The following is a 27,792-nucleotide window of genomic DNA, read 5'->3' on the forward strand; positions in this document are numbered from 1 at the left end:
TACAACAAGGAGACATTGTTTTAATACAAGAGAAGCCTTTCTCCCTGTGGAATTGTCGTGATATAGCTGGGCTCCCCACACACGTGACCCTTGGAGCAGAGACAGAAATGGGTGGTCATGTTTCCTTAGAGATCCTGAAGGTCAGTCGGCTCAGAAGAACCCTCAGCTGCTCTCTATTTGTACCCATAACTCAAAGTGCAGATACCCCAAATCCACCACATAAATTCAGCTTCAGTGGGGTGGGGTTTAGGCACCTGGTGATTGTCCTGGGGCAGCCAGGGTTAGGAGCTGCTGCCCTGGGATCTGGCCCTATGTACCACTCCATGCTTGTCCACTACGCAGACCAGAATTACTAAGTCTGTAAACTACCTTCATTGATGATGGAGAAACTGAAGCCTGGAAGGGTCAGGGGTTGGCCAGAGTCATATTGTGATTTAGTAACAGAGCCTGATACACAACCCAGTCAGTTTAAGGCCGAAGTCCAAGGAATCAGAGGTTAGAGGATGTCCTAGGTCACTGCCATCTATTACAGTAGAACAGAAGCCTCAAGTACTAGCCACACATGTAATGACAAATTTTTTAGTAGCCACATTAAAAACAACAACAAACAAAAACTAAAGCAAGACTGGTATTAATAAAGAATATTATCATTTCAACTTGTAGTTAATATAAAAAATTATTAATGATATGCTTTATTTTGTGTGCTACATTTTGAAAACCTGGTGTCTTTTACTCTCCCCAGCAGATTTCAACTCAGAGCAGCTCTATTCCAGGTGCTCAGCAGCCATGTGGGCTCCGGCACCTCACCCATCCAAGTGAGCTCCACAGAGCCCCTACCACTGGCCACGCTAAGCATTTGCCACACATTTGAAATCAGCCTGCTTTAACCTGGCCTCTGGGAACCACCAAGCACATGGTGGCTTGAGAAGCAGGATGGAGTTCACACATAGCACTGTCCAGTTCCAGACACTGGGACCAGAGCCACAGCCTCTGTGGCAGCGGTAGCCTCTCCCACACACCCAACCACCTACCTTTTCATGATGTGCTTTCCCACCTCTGTGGAGCCTGTGAACCCAATCTTCCGCACATCAGGATGGTCTGAGAGTCTCTGGCCAACCAATGAACCTGCAGAGGGGAGTAAGCAGAGGAGGGGAGGTAGTCAGGACAGCCTCCGAGGCCCTGGAGTGGAGAGGCAGGAGCCCCTTTACCCCTCACATGTCCACCCCGAGGCCAGAGCTCTGGGCTGTGTCCTCTGTGAGGCTCACTAGGTCATGCTCCCTGTTAAGGGGGCCATCTCTAGGTAGCAAAGTCCATATTGTGTAGATGTAGATATGAACCAAACCAACTCCATCTCTGTGTCCTGGATTCCATTTCATTGTTAAGCTTCATGCTGTGACCTTTGACCAACCTCACTGTCCTCAGTAAGTATACCAAAGCTTTGTAGGTGATGTCTGAGCTCCTTAAATGTAGCCACAAACATGATTGTTAGTAACAGCCATGAATGGCATGACAGCAAGATAAATATCAAAGTGGCAATGGTCTCTATCCATCTGTCACAGGGCCAGCAGGAGCTGTGGCCCCTGGTGCTACTGCATTCTTTGTCCCTTTGTCCTGTGAGTCTTCAGTGCCTGGGTTATACTATAAAAAGGGACAGTAACGGTCTGTTAGCAGAGAAGAGTCTGGCAGAGTTGCTGGGTCGTCTCTTCCACTCTGACCCAACCTTCCCGTAAGTAGTGCCCTACAGTGAGCTCCGTTATATCTGTGCGGCGGCTGCCGCATCTCTCGGTCTGCAGATACCTTCTCTCTCTGGTGGCCATTACCTTTGCCCCACCATCGGGCACATATGTTGAAGCCCTGACCCCCAGTACTTCAGATGTGACTGTGTTTGGAGACAGGGTTTTTATAAAGAGGTAGGTAAGGTAAAATGAGGTCATTAATCAATCCAATTAAGGTTATTATCCTTAATCCAATCTGACTGATGTCCTTGCAAGAAGAGCAGATGAGACCGACACCTGCAGAGGAAAGGACCTGCGAAGACCCGGGGAGGAGATGGTCACCTGAAAGCCAAGACAGAAGCCTCAGAAGGAACTAACCTTACTCACACTTTGATCTTGGACTTACAGCCTCCAGAACTGTGAGAAATGAATGTCTGTGTTTTTGTTTTGTTAATTTTTTAATTTATTGATTTTTAGAGAGAGAAGAAACGTTGATTTGTTGCTCCACTTACTTATGCATCATAAAGTGATTCTTGGATGTGCCCTGACCAGGGACAGAACCCGCAACCTTGATGTATGGGACAAGGCTCTAACCAGATGAGCTACTTGGCCAGTTGTTTAAGCCCCCAGTCTGTGGTACTTTGTAACAACAGCCCAAGCAAACTCATACAGTCCACACGTGGCTTTCAGCCTACTGAGGTAGACATCAAGGGTGCAGGCACCGACGTCCAGCTTTTGCAGGGTCTCCAGCAGAGACCCAGAGATTGCCTAGACTGGCTGTGGGGGCAGTGGTGCCCAAGCACCACAGACTCCAAAAGGCCTTCCTTGGGGATGCAGCCTGGTCAGGAGGGCACCAGGCATGGAGAGACTGGGTGTGGATGGCCCAGATGTAGATCCAGGCATTCACTGTGCCTCCTGTTTGGATTGCTTGGAACCTAACTTGCCCTTTACTCCATGGTCTTCCCACTTCACCCCAAGCCCTGCATACGCCCTGCCCCCAAATGTGGCTAATTCCTATTCACCTCTCAGGTCTCCTTTTCAATGAGGCTTCAGGGTCACCTCTCCCTATCCCACTGGCTCTGCCCTGGGTTGCTCACTTGCCAGGGCACATAATGCAACAGGCCCTGTTCTGATCAAGTGTATCTCCAGCTGCCTGGGGCCCTGGCTCCCTCAGATGCCCATGTTCCCATTCACACACTTACCAGATCCTGGGAGGATGTTGATCACGCCTTTGGGAATGCCAGCCTTCAAGGTCAGCTCTGCAAACTTTAAGGCTGTCAGTGGAGTCACCTAAGGAGGCAGAAAAGAAGACTGGGTCAGGAGGGACTGAGAAGTGGGGCTCGGCCATCGTCTCCCAGCAGCCTAAGTAGCAAGCAGGGAGGGGCAGCTGTGGCAGGAAGATCCCTGGGGGAAGCCCTGTTCATGTTTCACGATAGTGGGCACCACCAACCCTGCCGACTTCCCCCACAGCTCCTGCTGGGAGCCAGGAACAGGGCCTGCTAACCTCAGGTACCTTTCTAGCACTTTCTCCTGGCAAGGCTTCAGGCCCTCAGCCAGGCCTGGATCCCCTTCTGCACCTGTCACTGTTTCACTGAGCCTCAGGCAGAGCAGAGTCTGAGGACTGCCCAGCAGTGCATCGTACTCAGAAGGCTGCAGGGTGTTCCTGCTCCCTGCCCCCTCAGGAAAACTGGCTCCTTCTCTGGCTGTGGTGCCACCTTAGTTGCCCACCTGCTGGGTTCTGGCAGCACCTCAGCCCAAGGAAGGCCTGATGCTGCAGGGTCCAGCTATGATTCTGATGACCACTCCACTGCTAGAGGTGGTGCCCTGCCCTTGACCAGCCAGCAACTGACCTTCTTCTGGAGGAAGAGGGAATAAATTGGTGGCCCAGGTAACTTTCTTATCAAGGTGAGGCTGTGCCCCACCCACCACCAGGCCTCAGGCTGAGGGGCCAAATCTGTGGGGTCTGGGCCCTGGGAGTAGGGTCTTCGTGTTTCCAAGGGCAATGGGCTAGTGGGGGGTCTTCCAGAGACAACAGCCCCCCCACAAGAAAAGGAGGAGGTTAAGGGTCATCTTAGGGGGTTGTTGTGATGCTTAAATAAGCAAATATATGTAAATTACTATTAATTTGTTCTATATGTTAAAATGCTCAAAGAGTGCCTAACTCCAGGCACTATTAAACTATAAATGTCAGCTATCATTATTATTTTTTTATTACTTTAATACTCTTGGGGCTAAATTGCCCCAAAGAAGCTGAGGGAGTGGGAGACCTCCTGGGTGCACTGTTGAGAGCCACATGCTGGAGCATCTCGCATTCAGTTCCTAACAGCCCTGGAGGCAGGCAGGGGAGGGCCTGTCACTGTCAGTGCACAAATGCAGAAGCTGAGGCTCATGGACGGAGGGTGTCTTCACCCCTGGGGACCTTGCTCAGGCTCTCCTGACCTTCATGAGCTGCCACAGATGTCCCACCTCTGTGCCCCTCTGTAAGGGGCTGCGGTGGCAAATACACAGATCCCACTGCTCATCTCACTTCCCTCCAGGACTTTGATCTCTGAAGCCAAATGGGACACCACGGCACCAGTTTTACTAATAGACCACTGCAGGCTGTCTCAGAGCATGGGGCCTGGGCAAGGGGCACCAAGCAGGGTTTCTACTTCCCCGAATCCAGAGTTCTGGTGTCTGTGGAGAAATCCCTGACTCTGCTCACCAGGCAGCTGCAAACACCAGCACAGTTATCCGGACGCAGCCACCCCCTGGTTGAACGAACACAACGTCTGCTTATGGCTGGCACTGGCCCTACTGTGTGATACCTCTGCCCACTGTGTGCGGGACCCGCAGCAGGCTGGCTCTCATCAGCAATACACTTTTTTCCTTGAGGAGAAATCAAGACTGGTGTGGGCCAAGGGGCTAATGGGCCATCTAGCTCCTCCCTTACAGGGCGCAGGCTCTGCCCATACCCACCTGGGCAGGCTTGATCACCACTGTGTTCCCAGCAGCCAGGCAGGCGGCCGTCTTCCAGGAGAGCATCATCAGGGGGTAGTTCCAGGGGATGACAATGCCACAGACCCTGCCATACAAAAGAAGGCCTTTATCTCTCCACTCAGCCTGGGTGCCCACAGTGCACCTTCCAGCGTCCTCCTCTCAGGTCTGCTGTCCACTCCAGGAGTGGATATGGCAGGCTTCCTGATATGGCACCAAAGGTCCTGTTGGAGACAGCTCCTGTCTACCTTTCCAGGCCCTGACGGGGCAGTATATCCAGTGTGGCAGGAGCCCCTCTTCCCAGGGCATAATGGCATGGGACACTGAACAGTTTCTGATGGGAGCTGTGAGGCCAGTCTAGTGATGCACTTTGGTAGGGCATGGCGCCAGGCAATGGGGGAGGTGACAGCGGGTAGGCATTTAAAAACCTGGAAGCTAGCAGGGCCTGGGAGAGGGCACAGGGTGAGATGACAGGCTGGGGGGATGTGGGGCAAGGTCCAGGGTCAGAAGAGTAGGCCAGCCAAAGTCAGGAGTTTGATTTCATTTTAGGTGCACCGGGAGCCACCAGAGGATGCTAAGAGAATCAGTGAGATGAGCTCATAAATTTTCTAACATTTTCTGAACGTCAGAAAGAGCTGGCCTTTTTTTTCCCAGCACTAGGTAGGCAATTCTCTTCTCCCCATAGCTTAAGCTGCTTGGCCTGTCCCCTGCCTTGTAGTCCATGCTCACTTTCCCCAGCCTCACCCCTCCCTGTGGGCTGAAGGAAGGCTTTCCTGCTTCCACAGCCTACTCACCCTGAGCCTTTGGGATAGTGAGATAGGGCCTCTTGCTGCCGGATTTCATCATTTCCCCAGTCCCTAGTCTTGTCTATGCTGACTGGACACTTCCCTTTCTCCTTCCGCTGAGCACCTGTCTCTCTGTTCTTGCCTCTTTCTCCACCTGCTTTTCTGTTCCTTGGGGCTGTGTAGGAGTCCTTCCTTTTTAAGCACATTATTACACTGTTTTCAGATAAATTTCTTAGAGTGTACTCTCTGTTTTCCACCATGACTCTGACTGATATAGGGTTACTGTGAGGATTACATAAAATTATATTTATCAGGTAGTTAAAATAGTGCCTGGCACAGAACAGGCACTGTGGAAGTGGAAGCTCTTTTATCCCGAGAATAGGAATTTTCATCAGGTTTGGTCATTGCTGTATCTCCAGCCCCTGAAATGTCTGGCACATAGTAGTTGGCAAATAAATAGATGTTCAATAAATACATAAACAGAAGACGATATCAGTGCCCCACACGTTGTGTTGCGTGAAAAGCACATGGTGTGTGGCCACTGTCCACTCTGTGCTATGACTCACCCGATTGGCTCCCTCCTGGTCAAGGTCAGGTTTCGGTTGGGTCTGGCCTGGTTGATGGGGATGGTGGAGCCCTGGAAGAAGCATGGGTGGTGTCAGCGGGAGGGGGTTACACTTTCTCATCCCTTCCCTCTGGGCAGCCAGCCTGCCCCTGGGGCGCAGGGAAGAGCAGGATCTTGTCTGAGTCCTGACTCCCCCACTACCCAAGTGGGTAGGAGACCCAAACCTCCCAGCTTAGATATAATGGGGACATCTGAGTTCAGATGTGGATGGGGTGGGCAGCCCACCTCCCTCATTGCCCGAATTCCTCAGGCCTATGAAGAGAACAGGAGTCGCGGAGCCCAGACACTGTGAGCTCCAGTCATGGATCTCCCTGGGGAAGGGATGACCTCTCATTGCCTGCAGCAGGCAAACCTCTGATAATGGCCTCTAAAGTGATGCCCTGATACCTGAGCCCGGGGATACCGCTAGCGACCCCTCCTGCAATGATGAAGTATGGAACCATTGACCTGAGGATGGGAAGATGATGCAGGTGTGCCTGGCATAACCCTAGGAGCCCCCGTGAAAGCAGGCAGTTTTCTCCAATTAGTGGCATAAGAGAGTCAGAGAGATGGGGGAATGAAGGTCCAGGGTAAGGACCAGAGAGGGATCTGCAGGGGCTGAGAGCAGCCCTGGCAGGCAAGGCAGTAAGGACCCAGGACCTCAGTCCTGCCACTGCAGAAACTGAACTCGCCAACACCTGATCAGGCCAAAAGCAGGTTTCCCCCAGAGCTTCTGATAAGGCCCAGCCCACCCACACCTTGACATCAAGCTGGTGAGGCCCTGGTCTAGAAACCAGGAGAGCCCACCTGGACTTCTCACCTATAGAACTGGGAGCTAATAAATGGTGTTGTCCTAGGCACTGAGGTGTAGTAGCTCACCTCCCTCACTGCCCACACTCCTCAGCCATGTGGAAAGAGGAGGCGGGGCCAAGCCCAGGCCAGACAGAAGTGGAAGCCACAGCCTTCATAGCCAGCATTCAGAGTCACGTGCTGCCCTCCGACTTCCCTGACAGGCTTGGCCTGCCTGTGAGCTCTCATGCAGTAGGCAGGAGCCAGTCCCCACCTGGATCTTGTCACACCAGCCAGCAAAGTAGCGGAAGGTCTGGATGGACATGCCCACATGTGTCTTCAGGGCCAGTGTGTAGACAGCGCCTGCATCCAGAGCCTCAATGGTGGCCAGCTCTTCCTGGTGCTGCTCCATGAGGTCTGCCAACCTGGCCAAGGCATGGAGGAAGGGAGGAAGATGGGCTCAGGCTTGGCACAGCCTGGCCTGTTTTTTCAAGGCTGTTCTTCAAGGAGTCAGGACCCCTGCCCTGCACACTCAGGTGTGCTGACCTCAGTTTCATCTGTGAGATGGAACAGTAACATTTACTCTGCTGGGTGAGTGTGAGGGCGATAGTCTCTGTCCTGCTCTCCATGACTTTCTCCCTTCCTTCCTTCCCAAAATATTGATGGATTGACTACTTTATATTAATCCTCACACCTGATCCTGCAGAGGAGGCTGCCTGCCTCCAACAAGCAGGTCACCATTCCAGAAGGCCACCCTCTCTGTCTCTGGATGGCCTCCACCAGGGAAAGTCCATCTGGCTTCTAGCACCAGCTAATCCAGTGGAGATGCTCCTGAGGCTGGTGTCTCCAGGGATGGAGAGAGAGGGATGACGGGAGAGATGCAAGGGAAGGCATGTCTACACAGCCCCCGTGGAGTCTGAGCCCTCTGACATCCAGTTGTTCTCTCATGACTCTGGTGGGTTTGTTGTTCTGGGCAGCCAAGGAGTTAAAATGGTGTCCCCCTTCCTGATGTGAGGGGGGCAGGGTGGACGGGGAAAGGTGGAGACCACCAATCTAGAGCAGCCCTCAGTCTTGCACATGGGGAAGCTCCCACCCAGAGACAAATATGGGATCAAAGCCTGCTGGCGGGTTCCCACTCTGCTCCTTTCTGCCTACGGCACTGGCAAGGCCCTAACACCCCCAGGCCTGCTCCAGTTCTCCCAATGGCTGCCCATAACACTCAGGGTGCAGCCCCCACCCTGTGCCTGACCAACCAGCCCCAAGGACCTGCCTAGTTCCCCCTGGGGCTATGGTGCCCACTGCCTTCCTCCTCCCTCCTCCCTGCATCAGCCTCCTTCAAGTGTTCAAGTAACTCAGGCCTCTTGCCGGGGACCATGGGCCTGGCCTGTTCTTCTTGTGCTCCAGTTTCCCTCCCCAGCCTTCTGCACCTCTTTCAGACCCTTTGGGAAGCTGACCTTAAACCCACCCGCCCCAAAGCAGTCCCATCTCCCTGCAGGGTTCTGACAGCATCCTCGCCCTTTTTCAAAGCTCTCCTGACTGCCACTGAGAGTCACTTAGATGAGTATTCCAGTACTATCGCCTCTCCCATGTGGCAGACAGCATCCGGTCTCCTGTTCCCCACTGGGCGCATGAGCAGCACACCGTACAAGACTGGGGAGTGCAAGTGTGGACTGAATGAGCACAACAAATCAGCGGCAGAGTCACACCACTGCCTCAGAAACAGTGCCCGGGTCACTCACTGGGTGACTCCCTTTTTGAAAAAAATTATAGACAAAATATTGAGCTTCCTAGAACCCAGAGCATGAAAGCCAGGTTTCTGAAACTGGCTCACCAGGCTTCTGGATACTGCTCAGTTCATCTGTCCAGCACCCTCCCCTCTTCTGGAAACATCACCCCACTTCCTTGGGGGTGACCGCTCCACCTCCACTGGGACCACCTGGTTCTGGGGGAGCAGCTCCTCTGTTTCAGGCCTCACATCCACCCTGTGGTCACAAGCTGGAGCAATCCCAAGTCCCTCCCTAAGACTTCTCATTGGAGCTAAGGAAAGAGGGTCATTTATATCCTGACTTAAAAAAAAAGGAAATTGTGAAGACAAGTCCCATCCCTGCCCTTGCTGGCGTCTGTGCCCAGGAGCCCAAATCCCCTTCCAGCCTAGGCCGGTCCAGGTAAGCGCCCCGTCTGCCTGGGTCTGCCCAGGGCCAGCTGCTAGCTTGGGCAGTTTGTGGCTCCCACCTAAGGCACTCCCTCACTTTTGTACCTCCTCATCTTAGCTCACATTGTCCCCTCTACCCTGAACACCTTTCCCCTAAGGCTACTTGTGAAATCCCTCTTGCCTCTCAAGTCACCTCCTCTGAGTTGCCTTTTCTGAGCCTCAGGCCCCGGTGACCTGTCTGGAGCCCCAGCTCCTCTTGGCAGGACCTAAGCTCCCCTCGTCCTCCCTGAGCTAAAGGCGGTGGTGGCTGTCGGGTAGGTGTGTGGCTCTCACCTGTACAGGAGCCGGCCCCGGTCCCGCGCACTGATCTTGCCCCACAATCCATTCTCAAAGGCATCTTTTGCAGCAGCCACTGCCTTGTCAACATCGCTGACCTGGGCCAGGGACACCTGGCAGATAACCTGTGGTGGAGCAGAGCTCTGAAGTCACCATGGGCTCAGTGGACACAGACACCATGCCTGACTGTGCCCCCGGCCACTTGGGTGCACTCAGAGAAGACGGTCTGTCAACAGAAGGTGCACTGGGAGGACATGAGGGTCAGATGGGGCCTGGGGAAGGTCTGTTTGTGTTTCTACATACCAGGGACCTTCTCTTCAATTTCCCAAGGCAACAGACTTGGGCTGCAGACTAAGGCTGAGCGTTTTCAAACCAAGAGCATAGACCCATTAATTGAGTGGTTCCCAGGCAAAAGGCTTATTTTTTAAGTGGAATAGGTTAGACACTGGAGGTGACTAGATCCATCCCCTCTCTGCATTGCATGCCCTGAGGGTACCCATATGCTCTGCAGCACAGGCCTGGGCTCAGGTTGGGAGAGAGGGGCAGGAGGGGTGAGGCCAGCGCTTCCTTGCTGGTCACTACAGCCCTGCCCACATAGCCTTGGTCCTGAGACTCCCAAAACAGGCTTTGAGGTGGTAACAGCGCTCGGTGCTTCTACCCGAGGGCACTGTACCCTTGGTTTGTGTCCCCACACCTTGTCCATCTTTTTGTGAAGCACTTTCTTTAAATTTCCCTCAAATGAGCCACTTTGAGTGTGCTATCTGCTTTCTGCAGGGACTGGAGCGATGCTGTAGGATGGGACAGTACAGAAAACAATCAGTATACACCTGTAAGAGTGTTGTTCCAAGTATGTACATGTGTGAGGATGCATGTGTGCATAGGTCATGATGTAAGAAAATCATAGTCAAGAATCCTGAAAAACATAGGATTCAAGAAAGAATTTCCCGATATTGAGGCACAAATATTCTAGAAGGTGGGGCCCACGCTGGGATAACTGTTGAAGTGTGGAGGGGAGGGAATGGTCTTCTTATATTCCTTGGGAGGTTTGAAATTTATTCCGAGTCTCTGAAGCAGGCCTTTTAGGGTCCTCCTGCCCTCACTCCCTGCCAACCCCTCCCCACCATACCTCTATGCCATTGCTATAGGGACGACTGGAGATGGGCTTCAACCTTTTTGTGTCCAAGCATTGGTCCCCTGGGCCAGGACCCCCAGATATCAGATAGGGGGGTAGATGGGAAAGCATGCCATGGATGGGGGAGCAGTGGGAGGGTGGAAAGAAGAGGGTGCTGGGCCTGCACTCACACTTCCATCTGTCGGGTTGATGGTCTCATAGGTCTTGGAGCCCTCAGCATCCACAAATGTGCCCCCAATGAAGAGCTGGTGGGGCATTCGGAGGGTCAGCTTATTCACTGCCTTTTCCACCTGGGAAGGAAGGTTTCACAGGCTTTAGCTGCAGTGTGGGTTCTTCACAAATGGGTATCAGTGACTGGCACAAACCCACATGGAGACACAGGAAACACTCAGATGGATAGACCACCTCTGGCACATGTGCACACACACTCGCACACCCCTCCCCAAGGCGGCTATTATGTGAGAAGTCTGAGGCTCTGAGTGCTAAGAGGAAATGAATAGCATAGACTCTGCGCCCAGACTGCCTGGGTTGAAGTCCCAGCCCTGCTACTTACTTACCTGCTATGTGACCTCAGGTTGCTTGCTGGGCCTTCACACATAGGAAGTAGGTGGACAGGCCCATATAAGCCCCCAGACATGACACCAGCCCCACCACTCACTTCCCTACAGGTCTGCAACTCCACGCTGAATGCGGGAGCCTCTGGGAGGGCATCCCCTTCCCGAAACCTGTTCACCCGTTATTTGTCCACGAACCCAAAGTCGACCTGCGGTCCATCCTGACCACCTGCACTTTCTTCATCAGCTTTTGTTTCAAACGACCAGCCCAAAGAACTACCCCAAAGCTAATTGCTGTGGGAACTTGTAGCTTACCAAGAAAGCCTAGAGATAACTTTCAAGAATTTCTTTAAGAAACACCCTGGCTGGGTGGCTGTTGGCTAGAGTGTTGTCCCGTGCACCAAAAAGATTGCGGGTTTGGTTCCTGGTCAGGGCACATACCTAGGTTTCAGGTTTGATCCCCGGTCTGGGTGCACATGGGAGGCAACTGATTGATGTTTCTCTCTTTCTCTCTCCCCTTCCCTCTCTCTAAAAAATCAATAAACATATCCTTGGGTGAGAATTAAAGAATGAATGAATGAATGAATGGAGTTTCTTTAAGAAACAGATTTGCATTACTTCACCACTCTTCCCTAATACAAGTTGAATGTATAGGAACATTTGTTTTCCTCATTGGGAAAACATTCCAAATTCCTTTCTCTCTTGCTTTCTTTTTTACCCCTGGCATTTCAACAAAAATAATTTAATGCAGAGAATTGGTTACACAGGTGATGGAAGAGCTGAGTAGCCATGAGTCAACCCAGAGATTGGCAACAGCAGGAAGCCACTGCCCTCATTAAATTCCAGGGACAAATGGAGGAGATGGTTGTACCAGAGCCGGGGACTAGGGCCACCCAGGGAAACCAGAGTTGAGGCAGGTAATCTGGGAGGGACTGGAGGCACAGTAGGGATGCAGCTGGAAAACCCAATAAAGGAGAAAGAGGGAGAGAAGTGCTCGATGAAAGCATCTTCTTATTACCCTGGGCTCATGTTCTTGGGCCTCGGAACTTGTCCCACACACTGAGCCTTAGACAGCAATTTCCTCTGTTGAGTTTGCCCTACTGCCCTGGCATCCTCAGGCTATCCAGAGCTGCCACAGAGAGCTTGGGACACTGAAAGGTGGGCTCTTGGGGGTTCTGCCTCCTGCACATCCAGGTTTCCCCCCTGTACCATCCTGGATCCCACGTGGAGGAGCCCAGAACTCACATAGTCAATGACGCACTCGCTCTCTCTGTCATCCCCTCGCAGCTTTCTCACTAACAGCTGGACGAAGTCCTTGAAGGTAGTTGCCATGTAAACGTCTTCATTTTCTAATTCCAGGCCATCACACAGCTCTTTCACTTCTTCCACCAGTCTGCAGGAAAGGAGATTTTAAAAAGTGGGAGATGGGAAGAGGCGTGGCAAACCTGCATTATTCTAGCAGCAGAGGTGGTGGTGCCAAACATTTATCCAGAAGAGACCTTCATCCCAGCACCCAAAGCCTGAGTGCTAGTCTAGAATTGGGGTTAAGATCCCAGTCCATACGCTCAGGAGATCCTGGTTTCGAGTTCTGGCTCCACCACTTACTAATCTGTGACCTTGGTAAGTGACAAACTCTTCACCTGTACTATGGGAATGATAATAGCTCTGCTACTATTTTGTGATGAATAAATGAGATAATCAACTATTAATTAATATAAGATTAATAATTATAATCTTCAAAAAACACTGTTAAAAATGAAAAAGCAAGCCACAGGTTGAGAGAAAATATTTCCAAATCACATATCTAATAAAGGACTTTTATTCAGGATATATAACAAACTCTCAAAACTCAACACTAAGAGAAAAACAACCTAAGTAAAAATGGTCAAAAGATTGATCAGACATTTCACCAAAGAAGAAATATGGATGACATATGAAAAGATGCTCAAGCATCATTAATCACTAGGAAAAATGCAAATTAAAACCAGGAGATATGGCTACATACTCATTAGAATATCTAAAATTATAAAGCCTGATCTTACCAACCAAATTCTCATACACTGCTAGTACGATTGTAAAATGGTACTTCGGAAACCACTTTGTAAAGCAGTTTGGCAGTTTCTTAAAATTTAAACATATACTTCTCATTTCACTTTTAGATATCTATCCAAGAGAAATAAAAGCCTATGTATAGTCAGAAGATGACAGAGTAGGAAGCTCCAAAAATTCATCCCTCCACCTATATAACTATCGAACTGGTAGAACTGTCTGAATCAGATGTTTTGGAAGTCTGGAGTCAAGTGACCATTTGCAGTATTCGGGGACAGCACTATGAGGAGGGTGGTAAATGTCGGTAAAGTTTAGCGAATTTCACGTATTGGCTGTCATCTCTTGTCTCTCATCTTTGTGGCAGGAAGCAGTGCAGGAAGTACTCCATCCAAGAAGAGCAGAATTCACATTCTTCTCAAGTCCACATAAGATATTCTCCAGAATAAATCATTTGTTGGCCACACAATAAGTTTTAATAAATTTTAAAACATTGCAATCTTGTAAAGTGTCTTTTTTATCACAATAGATGAAACCAGAAATCAACAGCAGAAAATTGAAAATAATCACAAACATGTGGAAATTAAGTAGCACATTCTCTTTAAATTTTTAAATTTTTTTTCAGTTTTATTGAGAAATAATTGGCATACATCACGCTATAAGTTTAAGGTTGTAGGGCATTATATGACTCCCTCATCCCCCTTCCCTCTGTTAACAACCACACTGTTTTGTGTGTGTCTATGAGTTTTTGTTTTCCTTATTTGTTGCTTTCAGTTTTATATCCCACATGTGAGTAAATTAATATGGTTCTTAGCTTTTTCTGTCTGACTTATTTCGCTTAGCATGTTACCCTCAGTGTCCACCCATGTTGTCACAAATGGCAGTATTTCATCTTTCTTAGGGCTGAGTAATATCCCATTGCATATATGTGCCACATCTTCCTTATCCAGTCATCTACTGAAGGACACTTTGGTTGTTTCCATGTCTTGGCCACTGTGAATAGTGCTGCAGTGAACATAGAGGTACATATATCTTTGCAAATAAATGTTTTCAAAATTTTCAGGTTGATACTCAGAATAGGGGTTGCTGGGTCATATGGTAGCTCTATTCTTGTTTTCTGAGGAGCCTCCATACTGTTCTCCATAGTGGCTATGCCAGTCTACATTCCCACCAGCAGCCAATGAGGGTTCCTTTTTCTCCACAACCTCTCCAACACTTGTTATTGCTTGTCTTGTTGATCACAGCCATCCTAACAGGTGCGCGGTGCTATGTCATTGTAGTTTTGGTTTGCATTTCCCTAGTAGCTAGTGAAGTTGAGCACTTTTTCATATATCTGTTGACCATTTGTATGTCTCCTTGGGAGAAGTGTCTGTTCAGGTCCTCTGCCTTTTTAAAAAAATATATTTTTATTTATTTATTATTTATTTTAGAGAGAGGAAGGGAGATGGAGAGAGAAAGAGAAACATCGATGTGAGAGCGGAATATTGATGGGTTGCCTCCTGCACGCCCCCTACAGGAGATCGAGCCATAAACCCAGGCATGTGCCCTGACCTGGAACGGAACCAGCCACCTTTTAGTGCACGGGGCGATGCTCAATCAATTGAGCCACCCAGCCAGGGTTTCTGCCCATTTTTTAATTGAATTATTTGTTTGGTGTTGGGTTGTATGAGTTCTTTATATATTTTGGATATTAATTAACCCTTCATTGGTGCTGTTGTTTGCACAGGTCTCTTCCCATCCAGTTGGTGGCCTCTTTGTTTTGCTGTCAGTTTCTTTTGCTGTTCAGAAGCTTTTTAGTTTGATTTAGTCCCATTCATTTATTTTTGTCTTTACTTTCCTTGCCTTTGGGGGTCAAAGTCATAAAATCTTCTCCAAGACCAAGGTCCATAGTATAGTACCTATGTTTTCTTCTATGTAATTTATTGTTTCAGATCTTATATTTAGGTGTTTGATGCACTTTGAGTTAATTTTTGTGTGTGGGGATAAACTGCAGCCTAGTTTCATTCTTTTGCATGTGGCTTTCTAATTTTCCCCAGCACTGTTTATTGAACAGGCTTTCTTTTCTCCATTGCATGTTTTTGGCTCCTTTGTCAAAAATTATTTGCCCATATATGTGTGGGTTCATTTCTGGGCTCTCAATTCTGTTCCATTGGTCTGTCTGTTTTCTGCCAATACCAGGATGTTTTGACTATGATGGCTTTGTAATATAATTTGAAATTAGGAAGTGTGATACCTCTGGCTTCATTCTTTTTTCTCAGAATTCCTTCGGCTATTCAGGGTCTTCTGTGGTTCCATACAAATCTGATGGGTTTTTTTGTTCTGTTTCTTTAGGAAATGTCATTGGTATTTTGATAAGGATTGCATTAAATCTGTATATTGCTTTGGGTACTATGGACTTTTTAACTATGTTGATTCACCCAGAGCATGAACACAGAATACCTTTCCATTTCATTGTGGGGGTTTTTTTCAATCTCTTTTAATCATGCTTTGTAGTTTTCTGTATTGTTGGGGATTTTTTTGACTACTGCTTCATTTCATTGTTAGTAATCAGTCTGTTCAGATTTTACTTCTTTCTGGTTCATTCTTGGAAGGCTACATGTTTCTAGAAATGTACCCATTTCTTCTAGAGTATCCAAATTGTTGGCATATAATTGTTTATAGTACCCTTTAATGACCTTTTGCATTTCTGTGGTGTTGGTTGTAATCTCTCTTCTTTAATTTTTTATTTATTTGGGCTCTCTCTGTTTTTTCTTAATGAGTCTGGCTAAAAGTGCAAAAAGGCTCAACAAACTGTTAGCAAATTGAATTCAACAATACATTAAAATAATTATACACTGTGATAAAGTGGGCTTTATCCCAGGGATGCAAGTATCCCATATCCACAAACCAACATGATATACCACATCAGCAAAACCAAAGATAAAAATCATATGATCATCTCAGGAGATGCAGAAAAAGCATTTGACAAAATTCAATATCCATTTATGATAACAACTCTCAACAACGTGGGTATGGAGGGAACTTACTTCAACATGATAAAGGTTATGTATGACAAACCCAAAGCTAACATCATACTAAAGGTGGAAAGTTAAAAGTAACCCAGGCAGGCTCCCTTAACCAGGAATTGAACCCATGAGACTGCTGAGACCAACTGAGTCAGGGTCAATGATGTGATGAGACTTTCCAGGCTGGGTGAGGAAAGGCACTACCATGACTGCCTTGTTTGCAGGCACCCTCGCTCTCAGCACTGCGAGCTGCTACACAGAAAAGTCTAAGTCCCCAAGCTGCCACAGGCAGATGCGTGGTCACTGGTGCCAGCAAAGCAGCTGCCAGCCTTCAGGCATGGCGGTGAGAAGCCAACTAGCAGTAGTACATCCCTCCTTGGCTGTCCCGGCTCCTGCCAGTCCGCTGCCCTGTAGCCATTGAAGGTGGCCTGCCAGGCCTGTACTCATGGGCCCTTTCTGGATCACTGGCCTACACAACCATGAGCATAACAAGTGGTAGTGGTTTCCTGCCATTAAGTTTTGGGCTGAGGAGTGACATAGCCTCAGACACCTGGGATAGGACCCCACTATTCCTGGTCTTACCTTACAACATCCACTGATGCGGCCCCTGACTTGAAGAAATCTGTGGAGTCTTCTACCTTCAGGACGTTGGGGAGAATCCGTTTCCAGGCACTCTGAAAAACAGGCATGGCAAGAACATAGCTCCCAGGGCGGCTGGGGGCAGGTGTCAGCTGGGTGACAGCAGCCCTGACATGTGCACCAATGGCCTGGTATCAGGCTTGGCTCTCAGTCCACTCCAAGATGCAGCTGCTTTGAGGTGCCTGAAGGTCCTGGACTGACCACCTCCTAGGGAAGGAGGAGCTGTCACAGCCCTGGCCACATGGTTGCTGTTCTTATGCCCACCTCACCTTGGCCCTCAGTTTCTCTGGGGTCCTCATGGCAGCCTAGGGATGGCAGACGGCTGGATGTGCTGGAGCTGAGGGCATGGCTGGGGACCAGAAAGGCAGGGCCCAGTTCCTCCTGAGCCACCCCCCACGTCTTACTCTGGCCTCACCGTGGCGCTATTGTCTAGATTTGGATATCCCCAGCATGACACTGGTGTGGGGTGCTGTGGGGTGGAAGGGAGAGGAAAATAGTGGTAGTCCTGGGGGTGAAAACGAGGCACACTGATGGGGCTCAGGAGGCCTGGGTCGTGTCCTCGCTGAGAGACTAGGTGGTTCTGTGCCCTCTGTCTCTGGACCTGTGGAGGGCAGCAGGGCCCGCCAGCCGGACTTGTGGGGCATGGAAAGGGCAGTGACAGCTGAGGGGGCAGCACCCATCCAGTCTCCCAAGAAGGTTGTCTGGCAGGTCAGGATGGAATGGCTGTTTTCTGGGAAGGTCACCAGCCAGACCTGTCAGGACAGGAGCAGAGAGAGGCCTCGCACTCTGTCTGAGCTCCAGGCCACAGCTGGTCATTCATGTGGCCAACAGGCCCAATGAAGACCAGCACCCCCCATGACCCCTACACCAACCTCTCCCTGGCTCCCTTCTTTCCTTCTTGGGAAGGTGTCCTGGATTTACCCTTCCCACACTCAGTGTGACCATCAGCAGCGATGCTGAGCCACTCCCTGTTCCCACAGGACTGCTGTCTGCCCTCCACACCTTCACTTGGACCCTCACCCACTGGCAACACCTTTCCCTGAACCCCCAGCTCACATTTAAATCCTGGGCATCCCTCAGAGCCAACTCCTGCATCACCTCTTCCCTGAAATTTTCCCTGACTGACCTGCTGGCAGCGGCTACCCTCCTCAGACTCATGTGGTCGGGGGCCACCGGTCACCTGCTGGTGCGTGAGCATGCCACTGCGCGGTGCCTGTGAGATGCACCAGTGGAACCTCTGAAAGGCAGTGCACCTTAAAGCCACACAGCCACCTTTAGATCCTGGCTCAGTCCCCGACAAGCCAGAGATGCAGGCAGCCTGTTGGTGCCTCGGTTTCCTCATCTGTGAAAGAGCGTGGCTGATAAAGTGGTGGGAAGATTCCTTGTGTTCCAGGGCAGTGAAAAGCTAGGAAAATTCCAGGGCAAGAGGAATAGGGAAACTGAGACAAGAAAGTTAAAACAAGGCCAAACAGTGGAGGCAATATGCAGCCAGCTTGTAAACGGCAAGCTCTTATCTTTCCCAAGGAGCTTGAAAGCAAATGGTTAATGACTCTCCAACTAAGAAAGCAGGATAGGCGGGAGCAGAGGGAGAAATGAGAGCAGAGGGAGAAATGGGAGTCGTTTTTCTCACTGCTAAACAAAGCAGCCGTTTGGGGGAAGGGGACAGGGCAAAAATGGTAGTTTTATTTATTTTTTTACTCCTTACATAGAGAAGCCAGCAGTCTCAAGGGTTGGCAAGGTAAAATTACCAGGCTCTTCCCATGCGTTCTGAGAAGCCCACAGAGTAAAAAAGGACATTGAGAATTAATCTGTACCAAGATATTCAACAGAGGAATTTTGAAGCCTATAGATAGGAAGGTATATAACACCTCGAACCCCCACCCAACTTGCTCCTCAGATTAGCTGAGTGATGCCCATCTGTACTGCATAAGCCAGATGATAGATTTGTTTGCCTTGCTCCTTTAATAAATTTGTTTGCTTTAATTCTTTAAATAAATTGGATTTATCACAATGCAATCAGAGTCTGTAGGGTCAAGCAAGGATATTATAGCCCAATTCCCCCTCCCAGTCAGTGGACAGGTGTCTGCCTGGCAAGCAGCCATAGGAGCAGAGCAGGGCAGACCCAAGTGTTTCCCACATCCCTGACAGCTAACAAACCTCACCAGGCTCTGTTTGTCCTTGCTCTGAATATAGGCCTTTCTCAGCACGGCTCCCTCCCACACCCTCTCCTGTCTGCTAGATAAGCCCCTAGCCTACCTTGGCCCAGTGTGGAACTCACCAGAAACTCGCCATCAGGTCTCCCCCAGATGTAAGTAATAAAGGCTGTATCTCTCCCCTCTGGTCCCCTGTGTGTTTTTTCTGACTAGCAAAGAACAGCGTGGCACTCCCTGGGTTGGAGCTCCTACAATACAGGGTCTCTCATTTAAATTCATTTATAGAAGAAGACAAGAACAGAGGAGGGGCTAACCCTCTCCTTCTACTCAGGGGACTATCCAATAACACCTTTTCTGGGGTTTCTCGCTGCCTATAAGGCTTACATGAAGCAGGCAGAGCTCCTGGAGTACAGAAGTAGCTCAACAAACATGGTGTTTGTGCCATCTGCAATGCCCTGCACAGCTTCAGCTCAGGAGGGTGTAAGCTGGGCTGGTTGCCCATGGCCTGCCTCAGCCCACGATGGGCACCTGGTGAACTCTGCTGAATGAAGAACACAGGCTGACCCCTGCTATGGCCACCAGGACAAACCTTCTCCACCAATACTGGGGGGGCTGCAAACCCCCCCCCTCCCTGGCCATCTCCCTTCTACCCCATTCGCCTCCAGACTACACATCCTGAAAGAGCCCAGCCCAGCTCTGACCAACAGGCACACAGATAGCAATGCCAATGACCAAGAGGCCATATGGGTAGCAGTGGAGGCGAGGACTCTAACCCGAGCACCTGGGCTCCAGCCTGAGCACTGCCCTCATTAGCCATGACTCCACCTCAACCTGGATACCTCAGCTGGGAAATGAAGGTAATAAAAGCATCAACTTCATGGAATTGTTATAATTAAATACACTACTATTCCTGACGTGTTTAGAACTCTACATGTGTACACGCTCTAGAAGTATCTGATTTTTTGATGACTGTTAGGCTCATTGCCAACATTTTTTGAGATCCTAAAAAGTGCTACTAAAATGACCTTTTTCATATGCATTCTCTCCTCTAACACTCACAACATCCACAGGAGGCGGGGTTTATTCTTTCATATCACAGATGGACTTGGTCGTAGAAACTTTTGACCCAGACCTAGCTCTACAAACACATAATCTCATGCCACCGCAAGTGCCACTCAATTGTAAGCTCCAGAAGGCCAGTTTACTCAGCTGGCCCTGTAACCCCAGGGCAGGCATAGGGCTGGGCCAGAGCAATTGCTCCAAGAGTATTTTTTGAATGAATAGGCTTTTATTTTCTTTTTTAACAGTCATTCAAATGTTCAGCTTTCAACTAAGGAAGTTCTTGGTGTCCTCCTGTCTCTCCCTGGCTAAGTTCTGCTGTTTGCACTTGTCATCAACATCCACACTCACCAACGTGGCCGGCTGGCAGGCCCTCCTCCACCCATCAGAGCCCTCCTCCCCGGGCTCTCTGTATTGCCTTCCTGTGGCTCCCAAACACAGGGAGGGCCCACCTTTCTGAGGTTTCCCATTTTCTGTTCCTTCTGTCTTAAAGGTCTTCCCCCCAGATATTTTCTCTCCATCAGTCTCCATTCAAGTCTTCCCTTCCTCCCACTGATTGTTCCTTCTAAAGTTGTCCCCGAGCCTCCAGAGGCCTTGTTCCCATCCCGTTATTTCACTCGTAGCACTTCTCCCATCTAAAGTGATTCTGTTCACTTACTTGAGTGTTCACTGGCTCTGTTCTCACGAGAAAGGACGCTTCATAACAGTAGGGACAGTGCTTATTGTCACATTCTTAGTGTATGGCTTAGCACCTGGCATTTGGTAGGAGTTCAATTCATATTTCTTAAGTAATTGAATACATAATCTAATGAGTGGCTGAAAATTCATTCAATGTCATCCATTAAAAAAGACTAAGTATAATCAATATCATGCCTTCCTCAGGGAGGGCAATGGTGGGGGGTCATGTAGGCGATGAACAGTTCTGGGAAGTCACCACCTACTGGACTCAGGAGGAAGAGACTGATTCTCAGAGAAAGCACTGCCCACCATCATGAGGAGGGAGCTGGAATGGAGTCAGAATCTGCCTGACTATGACACCTGTGCTGGTCACATCGTAGCATGCTCCCTCCAGGGGAGCCTTTCTGGAAGGTTCCAGTGCACATGTTCTATCACAAGACCTCAGGCTTAGCTCTTTCAGCTCTTCCAGGGGCTTCTGTTTCATTTGTCCACGTTGACAATGAATCCCTAAAAGAGTCAGAGGCAGCTGGCCAAATCTCAGGGTCCCAGTGATAGAGGAAAGGGCAAGAGGACATAGAAAACCCCAAGACAGGATAGAGCCAGCACCGCGCCTTAGGCCAGCACATACATACACAGAGAGTGCGCACAACCTGACTCCAGGGAGTGTGACTCACAAAACATGCGCAGTGCATGACCTGCCCAACCAGACAGCAGCCCTGAAGTGGTCTCCTACCTGCACAGCCTCCATGGTGACCAGCTCTGCCTCCGTCAGCTCGAGGGCATCACTGTCTTCTCCCCTGAAGAAGTTCGAGGCGGGGATCATCTTGCCATCCTCCAGCTGGATGTTCTTCACCAGCAGCTGCACAAGAAAGGATTTTACAGAGCCTGTGGTTGCGCTTACGGCAGGGAAGAGAGCAAGGCCACAGGGAGCGCTGTGCTTCATGGCCAGCCCCACCGCAAGAAAGGCACAGAGAGTGAATGATGAATGGTGAGGAGAGGGGTTCAGAGCGGGGAGGCTGCTGTTTAGGGACACCGACCATGCTCTCATTTTCTTGTTAGTGCAATGACTTTATTGTTTCTATAAAACTGATGCCCATGCATTAGACAAAATAATTTCAGCATTCCTTTGAAAACCAATTGAGAAAACAATTAATCATTAATAGCCCAGCTCCCAAAACCCCATGAGAACATCTGGTGAAGGTCATATATGCCCCTCTGGGGGACAGAGGTAGAAAGAGGAGCAGATGTACTCATGGGTAGAGAAGGACATCTCTGCGTGACAAGAGGTCTATAAGAATGGCATATTCTATGCATGCCCTAACAGAACTGGTGCCAAGTACGTCGTTGTCTGACCCTGAGCCCGCTGCCTTTTGAAGATGTTCTGGAGCTTTCTGTGAGCTAAAGCCCAGCCATACTCAGCTGAAAATTCCCAAGAGATGATTCAACCAAGGGTCTCCACCAAGGCTGCCTCCTTTGCTTTGCTGTCCCTGTGGTTATCACACAAGATGGACTCGGTGCCCTTCCCCCACAACAGGGCCATTCAGGACTGGAGCCTCCATCCTCTAGCTGCTGCAATGGTGGCCTGTTAGTGGCCTACTTCTGCACCCTTGTCCTCCTCTCTGCTGGCAGATAAGCATGGCTGTGCACAGAGAGGCTATGCCTCTTTGTCCCCCACCCTACCTCAGGGGGAGTGAAAACCACAGCCTGAGTAATGTGAGGATGCAGTGACATGATCAGCTGATGTAAGTCACACTGCAGAGTCCGTCCTGATCGAGGCTGGACTGCCCCAGACTCCGATGTCTTAGCTGCTCCCCGAATGGTACATAAATCACATGCCCAAGATTTCCCATCTCAGGAGCTGCTTCTAGGAACCATGATCCAAGACAGATCTGGTCTTCTAACTGCATTTATCAATCAAGATAGATTGGCCTGTACACACACCAGTGCAGCCAATGGTCAACAGCCACAGGGTTTGTTGAAATTCCCTAAAGTGCTCACAGTCCCCTGCATGTCCTCTTTCTTCCCTGCCCCTGATACCTTAAGGTCCCCCCCTGTTCAACCACTGCATGGAATGAGCACTAATAGAGTACCATAGCCAATTGGTAGCCTCAGAGCCAGAATTTTAGGGCTTGAATCCCAGCTCTGCCACAAACGAGGTTGGGCTTCAGTTTCCTCCTCTGTAAAATGGGTATAATATTAATACATATCTCATAGGGTTGTTGGGAGAATTAAATTTAATACATATAAATTGTTTTAAAACTGCCCAGCACACAGAAAGTGCTCCATAAATATTAGCAGTTTCTGAGTTGTAGAGTCTGCTAATACAAATCAGAGCATGCTATATGCCTGGTATGACTCCAGGGTTCTTCAAAGAGAAGGAAACTGAGGCACAGTGGTTTAATGGCCATACCAGTGGCGCTGAGACACTCAGTAAGACTAATTCGAGGCCTCAAGTGAAGGGCTCCCTGCAGAGAGCTTCTCCCTGATCTGACACCCTCACAGGACACCTCACTCTGGTTAGCGCACCTGGTCAGAAGGAGCAAGAGGCCAGCCTCCCTGGAACAAGGAAGCGGGCAGGCCCAGTGGGCAGGGGCACGCATGGCTCCTAGAACTTGGCGTCTCATTTCCTCCAGAGCTGCCTGGGTTCTAACTATAGGACCAGAACCCCTGGACAGAAGTCTGTGTGGTCTTGAGACAACTGTAGAGACATGTGACCCACAACAGCATTGTTACCATTTTGTCATCATTCCCGAAGAGGATCAGTCCTTTTTTGGTGACCACCCCTGGCCGATGGGCTCCCGGGATGGGCAAGGCTTCTCCCTCAGGCACCAGGCCTGCAGTGTTCAGCGTGGAGTTGAAGAATGTCAGCTTCTGTTTGGAGACAGGACAGGAAAACCAGAAGGCAGTGAGTGAGAAGAGGTCCCCACACTTGGCAGCCTAGGCAGGCTGAGCAGAGCTAAGGAGATGAAGTGGGAGCGGGGACAGTGCAATATGGGCCCAGGACTCTGCCTCCAGGGGCACAAGCAAGGTCTGGAGCCTTTAAGTCCTGTGTGCCCCTAAGACCCTTTGTACTGGCCCCCAGCCTCAGATCTCAGGTAGACAGACACTGGGAGAAAATTTGCTCAAGGCCCCACAAAGTGAGGACACCTGCCCTGGGGATGCTACCAAGCACTGTTCACTTTGAAAAGGGTCCTGTGGTGGTGAGGGCAGCAGAGGGACTCCAGGACACAGTCTGGGCAGTTGGTCAGTGATCAGGGGTTTGGACAGTCTAGGACTTTGTGGAGAACAGGATTGCCCTCCATGGGGTGCAGACAAAGTTCCTGCTCACGGTCTTGCCAGACCCTGCCCCCTCGAGAGAGCCTGTAAGCACCATCTGACTTGCCTCCTTCCCAGCCCCTGGCCTAAGCATGCTGCCCCTCCCCCTGGGGCTAAGTCGAAGTCAGGGGTGGGCCTGGGTGAGAGTCTGAGAGCCCAGGGGCGAGAGTCAAAATATTTTACAACCAATATAGCTCAACCTCAGACTTGCTGCAGGGCCTGAAGGCCTTGAGCTGTGCTGTCCTTTTACCTTTTAGCCACCAGGCCTCTGGGTAGGTCTCATGGTCCTCAGAGAGGGGCTGAAGTGGCTGGGGGCACTTGAGTGGGATTGGAGTTCAGGGCAGTGGCTATTTACCAGCCAGTTTTGCAGTCAGTGGGGCACACCAGTGCATCTAGCTCAATCCCAGCCACGCATGAACACACCTGCCCACAAGCCTCTGTCCAGGCGCCCGGCACCTTGTCGTTCCCACGGATCCAATTATGAATGGCCTCCGCTGGCTGCTCCCAGTTGATCTGTGGGGCAGGACATGTCTGCTCAGCTGGTGTCTCTCCACTCGCTGACCATCTGGATAACACCTATGCCCTCCTCCCTTCCAGCCCTGTTGACCACTGACAGTAGGTGAAGCCCAGGGAACAAAGCTGGGAAGTGTGGCTTCTTCTTAGACACTAGTCCAAGTTCCTGAGCTGGGTGGGTGTCTCCCTGGTACTCATGCCCTGGGTGCTCTCTGATCCTCAGATTTTCACAGGTTGAGTAAACATAAACTAAGGGTTTGGGAAAGATAATGTTCCATTGTTAAGATGGCCAAGGCTTATACAGAGTCCCCAGCACAAAGTGCAGGCCCATCCCATAGTGCCCTGCCGCCAACAGCTTCTCTTGGCCCACAAGACTCACACAAATCCTCATATAGCACCCACAAGCCCTGCGCAGAGATACAGCCCATAGACACCCAAGGCTCCGCTACTATACTATGACAGCTTTGAGGAACTGAATTAGCTCTCATTCCTCATCTTAGAGACTTCCAGCACTACAGGTGATTTTACACACACACATGCTTCTCTCTGGGGACCTTGCCTGCCCATTCTTCCTAAAGAGAAACGGAAAAAACCCGAAAGGCCCCTGTTCCCTGCCTGTCTGAGTGCCCATGCCTTTCCCCTTCCACAGCTTTGTCCACGCTTCCCCAGCCTGGGCAGCCCTCTCTTCTGGCCTTAAACAGTTACAACCTGGCTGCCCAGCCAGAACCTCAGCTTCCCTAAGATACTCTCCCCACCCCAGACCCAGCACAGACAGGCTTCAGGGTGGACAGAGTCCTGGCACTCACCTTGGCTGTTTCCTTCTTCTGAATGCCTTCGTAGGTGGCTCCTTCCTCGGGCTGAGGGAGTCTGGGGGCTTTGCCCTCGGCAATCAGTCTCACAGCCTGCACCTGGGGAGGCCCGGTCGGTCGGCAATCCCAGTATTAGGACCTTTCCCTTACTCCCATCCCCTGGGTTCACATTGAGTTTGGACCCTGCCCCACACTAATCATACATCCCTAGCACGCAACAGGCACCCAAGAAATATCTCCTGTATGAAGAGATGGAGCTAGTCTAACTCCAATTCCAATCTGTACAATGGGCACAAAACCCCACCCTCTCTACTACATAAAGTTTCAGAAGATTATATAGAACACCCCTCTCTACTACACAAGGTTTTAGAAGACCATATAGAACAGACACACAAATTTCCATGTTTTTATCTAAAACCTTCCCTGCCTGGTAAGGAGAATGGATCATGAGCTCATGACGGTTTTGGAGGTCTGAGATTAAGCAGGGAGCAGTTTCTCTGTTACAGGAAAGAGGTAGATTGTGGGAGAAGGAATGGGGGGGGGAAGGGCAGCCAAGGAGCCTGAGCTCATTGTGAGGAAGAGGCTGTGTGGAGAGCCCCCAGGCACAGCGAGCCTGAGACGTGATGGGAGTGTCAGCAATGTCTAAAGCAGGACTGCCAGTGGAATGTTCTGTGGTGACGAGCAGGCCCCACGTCTGTACTGATACAGTGGCCATCAGCCATGCGTAGTTCCTCGGGACTTGACGTGTAGCTAGTGAGACTGAGGAATTCAACTTTAGAGTTCGTTTTAACTAATTTAACAGCTGCATGTGACTGGTGGCTGCCCTACTGGACAGCGCAGTCTTAAAGGAATGTTTAATTGTCTCTGTGAGATGAGCAAGGTAACCCCTTTCTCTGTCTCTCATATCAAATCTCCAGCAAGTCTACTTTGCATGGGAGAGAATGCAGAGGCGTCTAGTTTTGCACACCTGGAAAATAAAAGGTGGCGGCAAACCAGGCTGGCCAAGGGCCAGGGGACAGCTGACGTCTGGGCAGCAGTGAGCATTTCACAGCACTGCTGTGCTTACCGCTGCTTCCAAACAGCAAATGCTCTCCTCCTGGGGGACCGCGGGCAGGCCCCCGCCCGCTGGACCACCAGCCCCCCCCGCACCCCGCACACACCAACCCCTCTGGAGTCCGGTCGCGTGGGGTGTGCCTGCTGGGCCAAGCCTAAGTGCCTCCGATCTCCCTCATTCTTCTGTCTTCCTCTGATAACATGCGGAAAACCGGACCAGCCTTCCTTCCCCACCCAGGGAAACAAAGTCACAGCAGGAAGCACGTGACTGAGGCTAGCCAATCAGAGTACTCCCTCATCCTGGTCTGTGATTGGCTCCGGATGATCACATGACCCCTAAATCGGCCAATCACCGTCTACTCTGATTTTTCATTCATGAATTCCAGGAGAAAGAAGATTTCCCTTCCCCTGGAGCCCAGAGGTGTAAACCCTGAGCTACCAGTGACTATCTTTCTTCCCATTTGAGGGCAGGCAACTTGAGAATGAAGCTAACCAAACAGAGAAAAGCAGATTCAGGGTGAAGAAAAAGAGAGAAATAGAATCCTAGTGACATGGTATAAGCCTCTGGACTCAGCCATGCTCGACACCATCCTTGCCTTTAGTCTTCTCTATTAAATAAGCCCAGAATGTCTCCCTTTTGGCTAAAGCTTTTTGAGTTGGTTTGTGTCCTTTGTAAGCAAGAGTCCTGCCTAATACAATATATTACATGTCCCAATCATGCTTCTTTGAAACTCTGAAATGAGAGCTCTCTCCCTCCAGAATCCTGGAATTGGGGGAACAAATTCCCTGCCAGCTCCAGGGGAGGCTGGGCCTAGAAAGGGTGTCTGTGACAAAGGGGCACATGTGGCAAGGCCAGCTCCCAGTTCTTACCATCCCTTTGATGCCTTCAGGGAAGAGGAAGCGGTTATAGAGTGTGCTCACGGTGTCATCCGGAAGGACCTCACACTCCTTCTGGAGCAGAAGGTCCCCAGTGTCCAGGCCATCATCTGCCCAGAAGATGGTGAACCCCCCTTTTTTATCTCCATGAATGAGGGTCCTAAGGAACAGAAGAATGAAACCCTGAGTCTAACAGGAAGGACCACAGAAAAGGATGCCCCGGGGGTAGCCTGTATGGCCCCTGCCATCCTCCAACACACCCCCTTGTTCCCCTTGACCCCTGGGAGGATCGATGCCTGCTCTGGCAAGAGCGGAAAGGAGAAAGAAAATGCTATTTATTGACACCAGCCAGGTGCCAGGCATTGTGATAAAAGTCTGATATGCCTCATGTAACTTAATCTTCCCAACTGGTGAAACAGGCACTGCACGCCCCCTTTAAAGAAACTGAGATCCAGAGAAGTGCAGAGATGTGGCTTAGATCTTGGTGTCTGGATTCCAACCAGACCAGGCTGACTGCAAATCCACTCTCTTTTCCCAGTTCAGATGTCTCCCCTCCCTGACTACTCATCAAAATTGCCCCACCTACCAGACACAGCTCCCATT

General features: G+C 50.1%; 1 protein-coding gene across 4 annotated transcripts in view; it reads right to left on the reverse strand.

Moving 5' to 3' along the window:
• ALDH1L1 (aldehyde dehydrogenase 1 family member L1) overlaps positions 1 to 27,792 on the reverse strand; it is a 55,015-nt gene that overhangs the window by 10,601 nt on the left and 16,622 nt on the right. For all 4 annotated transcript variants that reach the window (XM_081148967.1, XM_081148966.1, XM_081148969.1 and 1 more), the window contains exons 4-17: positions 27,184 to 27,349; positions 25,258 to 25,359; positions 24,362 to 24,451; positions 23,357 to 23,494; positions 21,357 to 21,482; positions 16,677 to 16,768; positions 12,289 to 12,436; positions 10,660 to 10,779; positions 9,355 to 9,482; positions 7,144 to 7,294; positions 6,043 to 6,113; positions 4,674 to 4,779; positions 2,918 to 3,005; positions 1,032 to 1,125 (exon numbers count right to left, since the gene is read on the reverse strand). In XM_081148967.1, coding sequence (XP_081005093.1) covers positions 1,032 to 1,125; positions 2,918 to 3,005; positions 4,674 to 4,779; positions 6,043 to 6,113; positions 7,144 to 7,294; positions 9,355 to 9,482; positions 10,660 to 10,779; positions 12,289 to 12,436; positions 16,677 to 16,768; positions 21,357 to 21,482; positions 23,357 to 23,494; positions 24,362 to 24,451; positions 25,258 to 25,359; positions 27,184 to 27,349 — 1,620 coding nt within the window. The remainder of the gene's footprint in view (positions 1 to 1,031; positions 1,126 to 2,917; positions 3,006 to 4,673; positions 4,780 to 6,042; positions 6,114 to 7,143; positions 7,295 to 9,354; positions 9,483 to 10,659; positions 10,780 to 12,288; positions 12,437 to 16,676; positions 16,769 to 21,356; positions 21,483 to 23,356; positions 23,495 to 24,361; positions 24,452 to 25,257; positions 25,360 to 27,183; positions 27,350 to 27,792) is intronic.

The sequence above is a fragment of the Miniopterus schreibersii genome, assembly GCF_964146895.1.
Source record: "Miniopterus schreibersii genome assembly, chromosome: 10".
In the NCBI taxonomy this organism is placed as follows: Eukaryota; Metazoa; Chordata; class Mammalia; order Chiroptera; family Miniopteridae; genus Miniopterus; species Miniopterus schreibersii.